The sequence below is a fragment of the Mercurialis annua genome, linkage group LG3 (genome assembly GCF_937616625.2).
Source record: "Mercurialis annua linkage group LG3, ddMerAnnu1.2, whole genome shotgun sequence".
Lineage (NCBI taxonomy): Eukaryota > Viridiplantae > Streptophyta > Magnoliopsida > Malpighiales > Euphorbiaceae > Mercurialis > Mercurialis annua.
The window spans coordinates 10,027,114-10,035,554 of NC_065572.1; the positions used below are offsets into that span (position 1 = coordinate 10,027,114).

General features: G+C 29.0%; 1 protein-coding gene across 1 annotated transcript; it reads right to left on the bottom strand.

The window, feature by feature from the left end:
* Nucleotides 1-555: 555 nt before the first annotated feature.
* LOC126671613 (auxin efflux carrier component 8) lies at nucleotides 556-4,187 on the bottom strand. Its single transcript, XM_050365395.2, has 6 exons — nucleotides 3,601-4,187; nucleotides 2,925-3,102; nucleotides 2,153-2,238; nucleotides 1,884-2,041; nucleotides 1,597-1,673; nucleotides 556-817 (listed from the first exon to the last, which is right to left on the bottom strand). Exons 1-6 carry the CDS (start codon nucleotides 4,103-4,105, stop codon nucleotides 751-753), a joined length of 1,071 nt encoding a protein of 356 aa, XP_050221352.1. The 5' UTR covers nucleotides 4,106-4,187; the 3' UTR covers nucleotides 556-750.
* Nucleotides 4,188-8,441: the final 4,254 nt, after the last annotated feature.

The following is an 8,441-nucleotide window of genomic DNA, read 5'->3' on the forward strand; positions in this document are numbered from 1 at the left end:
AAGGAATAAATGACTTTTACACATATTAATAAATCATCAATTATTTTAATTTTTTCCTACTTTGACTCTATTAATGATGGTCTTATATTTTTTTTTACGTAAATTGTCTTATAATTTCTATACAATAGAGTAATAGTCTCAAAAAGAGAAAAGGGGATAAAAAAAAATTCATATATATTGACAGAGAAAACATAACATTAATTTCTGAATTGAAACATATTGAAATAAAATATATCCTTTTTTAAACGGATCGAATGAAGAAGATTTTTTTCTTAATCATGTCTTAAGCCATCATCTCAGAATTTATCTCACATAAAATTAACTGGATTTTGTTAAAAATGAGGAACCTCCACTTATTAATTACTTATTGTATCTTAATCATTCAGTGTGAGATTAATACAATCTGAGTATGGTATAGAAAATTAAAATTAATTCCTGCAAACTACTATGTATGAGCTTAACAAAATAATGAATAAGAAAATATATATCTCATAATTTACAAATGAAAATCATTTACACATGATCTCAAAGTTTTATAATTGGACAATTCACACATTAGTTGTTAATTTTTCTCATAAGGACATTTATGTTTTATAAGAGAGAAAAGGAAAAGAAAAAACGAAATATTACATTAACATTATCAAAGAAGATTGGCAAACTTTCTAAAAATAGGAAAAAAATGATAAAAAAATTAAACAAACAGTATCAGATTTCTAAAGTTCACTTTTATCTCTTTGACCCATTCGTGTTTCATAATGCTAATATGGAATAGTAGGCCAATGCTATTGGCAATGCAATGAGCATACCAAATATTACCCTGTCACCCAAAAAGAAAATAAAATAAAATTAGCATATATAATATATATTAATTTAGTTAAGGTACAACACATAGAGGTGAGCATCGGTCAGTTTCGTTAAAACCAATCGAAACTAAAATGAAAGTAACTAAAGCATTTTGTCTCTTTGATCAAATCGATTAAAAAAAAATCAAATTAGCCGAAATTGATCAATTAATAAAGACCTGTAAAAAAATAAAACTCAATCGACCGAATTAGTCGATTAATCAAGTTAAACCGATAAAAATTATAGAGAATGGTACTTATAAATAAATAAGTAAATTATTCGATTAATATGATTTTGAAAATGTTTTATTAAAACCAAACTGAATTTTTATTAATCGAACCGAGTTGACCAAGCTGACCAAAACTGTTAGCCGAACTAGATGGGATAATTCTGTTTAATTGAATTTTTGCTCACCATTCTATATGTAGTGGGGTATAACTCAGTTAGTACTGAAGTTATGTGAGAATAGGTCATCTAGAATTAATAGGTTCAATTTCATCCATTTAGGCCAAATGAACTCAAGAGTTTATAATATAGGTCAAATGGATCCAAATTTTCTTATTATTTCATTTCGATTTAAAATAATTTTAAAAAGTTTTGGATCTTAAATTGAATCTATTATTTGATTCAGCGATAGAAATATATGAATCGGAATGATCCTTCTCTCGAAGCAATTTTCAATTTGAATTGGAGGGTAGTGAAAATGAAGCTAGCATTTAGGATTAAAATGGATAAAAAGTAAAAGTTAATTACCCAGTGCTCAATATGTCAGGATGAATGTTGTATTCTTTAGCAAAGACAAATGGAACAATTCCTTGTGGTAAAGCTGCCTGTAATACACCCCAAAAAAAAGAAACATTAGTCCCTCAAGTTTTTATTTTTGTATAATCAGCCTCCCCAAACTTTTTTTTAACAAATAACTCCGTCAAATTTGATTTTTTCTATAATTAGCGGTCGAAATTGTAAACTAGTCCCGCTCTGATTCGTATGATCTTGATAGATTGATCTTAAAATGAAAAAAAAAAAATTGTGTAATTCACCTGAACAATTGCCACTTTAAACACTGTGCCTCTAGCTCTAACAGCAAGTGAAGCAACTGCCATTAAGGCAGGCCCTGTGATGAATTTCATTGACATTGTTATCACTGCCATTTTAATTCCACATGCTATTATATTGGGGCGTGAGGCCATGAACAAACCTATAAAAATTTCAATATTTTTAGTGTAATCTGATCCATTTTTAAAAAGAATTCATAGTAAAAAATTGTTTGTATTAAGTACATAACTAATGGTATATGTATGATTATTACCTAAGCTAAACATTGCCATACCAAGCCCTCCGGTTGATAATATCTTTATAGAATTATCAACAATCTCCGGCAGCTTCACGTTCCATCTGAAATGGTGAAGAGGATTTAATAGTTTTAGAGCTTTATGAGAATTAAATTTTAGTTGATTTGAAGTTCATGATAAATTTTACTTATGTGCAACATAAAATAATTAATTTTTGCTTTAATTGCTAGAGTGACATCCTGTTGATATAAAAAGGAAATTTACCTATAATTACAAGATAAATGGATTTATCAACTAAAAACATTAACGTGTTTGTCAAATATATCTACGACTCTTTTGCAGCTACCGTGACAAAATGTTATACGTCTATATATATAGAATTTATCATACTTAGCATGTAGAATATTGTGTCACGTAAAGTCAAAACAAGTTGTGGATAACAAAATAGATCAAACTGATAAAATTAAAAAATTATAGTATATTTGATAAGCGGGATAAAGTTATGGTTATTTTGTCAAAATAAGAAAAAGAAATAGCGGTAATTATTATGTTAAAAATCCATGGTTGAGTAACACAATTGTTTTTAGGAATGATTATACAATGCAACGGTTGTGTCACGTCATTCGTGCAAGGCGTTAGCCATGTGTAAATATTTAATGATAAAAAATAGCTAATAAATAAAAATTCTCTATTGCAAATGTTTGTTGACTTGTTGTAAAAATAACGTAGCCCTTCCGTTGTGTGGGATAACACTCTATTATTAATCTACGACACTAATTCAAAAATTACCTGAAGTGTATGCTAGCCCAAATAAGACCCAAAAGAGTTGCATGAAAATTGGGATTTCTAAGTAGCTTCTTCCCCACAGTCAACAGAATGACCATGGTTTTAGCTCTTCTTGTTCTACTAATATTTGTTTCCCCTTCTCCCTCTTTTGATTCTGCTTCTTGAGGGGCCTCTTGATCCCCTTCATTTTACAAAACTAAATCAATTTACATTAATAATAAATTGCTCAAATCAATAATAAAAATGCTATTTTTTTTATAAGAATCGATTATAAATATAGAATTTCTAAACTTCTGAAGAGTTTTCAAAAACAGACACAATGAAAAATATAAAATTTGATTAGTTTTCGTGCAACATAGGCTCTCGGTGACATTAAACTTGAAACTTCATAGTGGGTATTGCTGATACGAGCTATTATAAATATATATATTTAGACGTGATTAGTCTGCACACGAAAACATAATTGCTGAAATAAAAAATGTCAAAACGGGAAACAACAAAACAATATTATTTTCAAAAGAATAGACGATAAACACTCTAATATTATTAATTAGAAATTACTGTAGCAACACTTACTTAGTATTATACTTAATATTTTTTCTAACTTTTACAAAAATACTTAAAAAAAAAATACTTAAAAAAAAATGCAAAAAATTGATTTAGTATAAACCTTACTTACCTGTAGTTTCTGAAGGTGTGACTGGTGCTGCATATGTAGCATTTAACTCAAACAAAAACAACAACAAATTATACCAAACCAGGCTTTGCAAGACAACAATTTGTGAAAGAAGTGACTCAGCTTCAACCCCATACATAGCTTTCAAAAGTGGTATACCCAAAATCAAAGTATTAGGCAATGTAAAAAGAGACACACCAGTGATAATCCAATTCAATCTCCCTCTAGAGCTGATTTTAGTGATACCAATTAACACAACAACAGCCAATAGTTTCTGAAGAAAATCAGCACAAATTAGGTTGAGGTTCATTTTGTAAGGATTGTTGTGGGAAATAACTTGAAAAGATAGCAATGGGATTGAGAATTTGGCAACAAACATGTTAATGCCTGCACATTGATTTGGTGTAAAAAGTCTCCACCATTTCATGGAGATGTAAGCTAAGATCATGGAGAAATATAATGGAACTGTGGCAGCCACCACATTGTACACATCTTCTAAGGAAATCATGGAAGATGATGAGAATTAATTCAAGATTTGTAATTTTTTTGTATTCTCTTCTAATTATATGCTTTGATATGATCTTTGTTGCTTTAGCATATTTTGAAAAGTTGACATAACATCATAATATATATAAATAGTTGTTTCAATTGAAGCTTCATTTTAAGTATTTTATAATTCCATGAATGACCTTATTGTGTTCTCTTACTTGATATTTTGTTATGGCTTAATACATAGTTTGACCCTTGAACTTGTACTCTTTTACCCATCTAACCTCTAAACTTAACGTCTCACCTATCGAACCTCTGGACTTGTTAAATAATCCGATTTAACCCCTAAACTTGATAAATACGTAAATATTGAACCCCTCCGTGCCACCTGTCACTTGAAACATTCTAGAAGAAATTGTATACGGAGGGGTTCAATGTTTACGTTTTTATCAAGTTTAGGGGTCAAATCGAATTATTTGACAAGTTCAGAGGTTCGATAGAGGAGACGTTATGTTTAGGGGTTAGATGGGTAAAAGGGTACAAGTTCAGGGGTCAAATCATGTATTCAGCCATTTTGTTATTGCCTTTTATACATGTATAATTCCAGTATTTTCTTATGGCAGAAGATATTAAAAAACCCTTCAAGTTGTTCTGCAAGAGCGCATAAGCCTTTTTAATTTTTCCTTAGCCACTTGGGCCTTTTAATATTTTCAAATGGTGCAAATAAATCTCCACGTTTTAAAAAATTCACAGATATAACTAAATACGTGAGGGGTAAGTGTTAAAAAAATAAAATTAAAAGATTAAGGTGCTCTTTCTAAAAAAATTAAAGGGTTTTTTTTTGTAACGTTTTATCATGACCAAAATTAATATTATAAAAGTTCAGTGATTTTTAAATTAATTATCCAACATGCTGCATTAAAAAGATAACTTTTAGAAATTATATGCATAAAAGTACAAAAACAAAATGAAAATTAAAGTAAAATTAACATGTAATTTTTGTTGTTTTTTTGGATAAATCCATTTTGAGGTCCCTAGAACATACTGTTTTGATTCATTAAATCCCTCAATTTTTATTTGGCTTTTACAGATTTCTAAAATTTTATTTTTTGGTTCACTACCCAATGAACCAAAAAAACAAAAGTTTAAGGACCCAATGGACCAAAAAAATAAAAATTCAGAAATCTGAAAAAGTCAAATAAAAGTTGAGGGACCAACAAACAAAAATTATATAGTTTAATGACCTCAAAATAAGTTTAGCCTTTATTTTATCATTAAATATACAAAACAATACATGTGAAATTGAATAGCTAATGAAAAAAAAAAGAATTGTTTTTAACTTTCTAAATTAGATCAAAATTATCAAAAATAAACTCATTTTGCAGATTAAAAAAAGTTAGATTTTTGGATCATTAAACTTTGTTTGGTCTTTTTTATGTATCATTTGTAGAATTGCTGCTCTTCACACAAATTTAACAATCTTGCTTGTTAGTGAACAGCCAGGGCATTTTTGTCATCTAAACTAAAAGATAGATTCTTGGTTCTTTGGTTCTTTAAGCAAATATGGGCTGACACTAACCATATCTTTTCAACTATCTAGGAATTAACTTTAATTAACTCAATATTATAGAGTAAAAGAAGATTCAGTATTTTTCCATTCTTAAAAAATGTATAGTTTTGTGACTATGCAAAATTCTATTATCAAAACTTCATTATGTATTAAAAAAATGTTACATTATTTTATATGATGTAATTGCATTAATTTCTTTCTTACTCATCAAATAAAGAATTTATGTGTGCTTTATAGAGTCTATTGTATAGGTCATTACGTTATTTTTGATTTGGCTTACGTCGAAACTTAACTGGATTTTTTAGGTCAAAATCGAACCGAAACGAACATCTGATTTTTTGTTATAATATTAAATCAAGTCAAACCGAATTTGTCGGTTTGATTCAGTTATTCAGTGTCGTTCCGTTCTTGCACACCCTTAATTTCAATTAGCATGGTAATTTAGGTCATGATTTTGCTTTTCCATAGGGGAGGAATAAAGAAATGAATTGCAAAGGAAGTAATAGCTATGACAATAGTAAGGAGGAATTTCTGGTAAATAAGGTCAAAAGTATGAGAATAAGTGTAGTGGAGAATTCACTTTAAAAAATTTGAAATTTTGCCAAAAAGACCAATTGTCTCTTTCTTCAACTTGCATTTGTTACCAGAAATTGCAATATCTTTGCTGGTGATTTCCAATAATTCCTTGCACATTATATTAGCTTCACCATAACAATTTTTGGTGCAAAAATAGTAAGATCAGTCTAAGCAGCAACTTCCAATAACATGCATGTTTAAGAATTAACATAAGGGATCTTATGCACATCTTTTCTTTACACACAACACAAGCTGTCTCATAAATATCTTTTCTGTTTCTTTCTTCTACATACGAAATGAACATTCAATGAACTATACCTCTCGAACGGTATAAGCTTTGAGCAGCAGTCTGTTAATGTCGTGAGTTCTACATCTTCCACAAGCACTCTTTCCCCTCAATTATAAAAAAAATATAATTTAATTATACTAAGCAGATTCCTGCTAAGCAGGGGTGTAGCCACATGGTGGCTAAGAGGGGCATTTGCCGCTCTTATATTTTTCTAAAACTACAAATTTTTTAGGTAATCTTTTTAAATTTTGTTATTTTATTTAGATAATTATCACATATTGACCCCCTTAATTTTAATAAATTTAAAATTTTATATATTGTAAGATTTTTTTTATTATTTTGCCCCCCTTAATTTCAATTTCTGGCTACGCCCCTGCTGCTAAGGTCGTCTTATCAGATCCTTCCACATACGGGAAATTTCTTCCCTATCTAATGACAAAAAACGAATTGAATTTTAAAATTTTAAATTTATTCAATTATTTGTTTAAATTTTATTAATAATTTACAATTTAACATATCTTTTATTTAGTGAATTGTGTTGAGATTTTATAAAAAAGATTTATTAGCAATTGAATCGAATAATTTTTTAACTATCCAACTTGCTATATACAATTATAATTTCTTTATTATACTGATATTATTTAACTAAAATTTATTTATTTTATAATTTAAATTTTTATAATACATATGGCTCGCACCATGCAAAAGTTATGGATTCGTCACTGACTCTACACTACATATTGATGCAAGAATTCTGAATTCACCGCTGGCTCTACAATACATATTGTTGAAGTATATATGGAGATGAGATATTTTAAGATTATTTGATAGTGACTATATATTATCAGAGCATAAAAGCTAAGATAGATGCTTGCATAAAGTGTAACGATTTTAAATTTTATAATATATAGTTTAGGCTCCAGAGTCGCATAGATTATGACTTAAGATAAGGCAATGTTCAACATAGGATCGATTAATTAAATGATACTTTTAAAATATCTTAATTTGTTCCCCATTCAATTCCCTTGAGGTTCCAATTGTCGAAATTATGACAACCTAATTGCCGGAAGGATAGAGAATATGAACATGCTGTTGAAGATTGGCATAGCATTTCTTACATATTGATGGCTATATATGATCTTTATACAATTCAATGTATATGTGAACTTCGAATGTTTATCCTAGACTTAAATGGCAATATGCCCCATGAACTTGCAAGCAATGGGTAATTAACACATATATTAATTTTATGGGTAAATTAGTACACGAATTTAATTATGGGCAATTTGCCCCCTCAATTTGTAAGTTAATTGTCTCTTAAATTGGCAATTTGCCCCCTTAACTTGTAAGTTAATTTGCCGAAATGGACTAATTGCCCATAATCAACAAGTTCGTGTACTGATTTGCTAACAAAGTTAATTTGTGTGTTAATTGCCCATTGCTTACAAGTTGAAGGGGCAAATTGCTACTTAAGTCGTTTATCCTATGTATTAGTTGTGCTATGTCATATTTACAACAAGCCAATGAGCATTGGTGATAGAACTTTTTTAATTATTATTTAACTTTTTATTATTAATTTTTTCAAATGTCTAACGCATCATTGGTTTGTTGCACGATTGATATGGCACAACGATTGCGTGGAATAATTTTTCGTAAACTCCATATTACGAAATAACAAATCTCATCTTAACCTCCCTATACATGCTATGTTTATTTTATTCTTATCTTATCTTTTTAATTTGTTTTATTTCTATATAGCTAAAGTTGCACTAAAATGTATTTAAATGGACGAAAAATGAGACGTGACTTTGAAACACTGTTACTATAAAGAGTTATTTACAATTGAGGGTATTCACAATAAGGGTTAACTACATGCTCTCTGACGGTTTACCCCTTTCCCCTCTAGGGTTTCTCTTTTTT

Bases quoted from the DNA above. Each gene is read 5' to 3' on its own strand.
- LOC126671613 (XM_050365395.2), bottom strand. From the start codon at position 4,105: ATGATTTCCTTAGAAGATGTGTACAATGTGGTGGCTGCCACAGTTCCA. The intron at 2,042-2,152 runs GTAATAATCATA...AAATTTTTATAG, and splicing joins TATGGCAATGTTTAGCTTAG to GTTTGTTCATGGCCTCACGC. The intron at 818-1,596 runs GTAATTAACTTT...TTTGGGTGACAG, and splicing joins CCTGACATATTGAGCACTGG to GGTAATATTTGGTATGCTCA.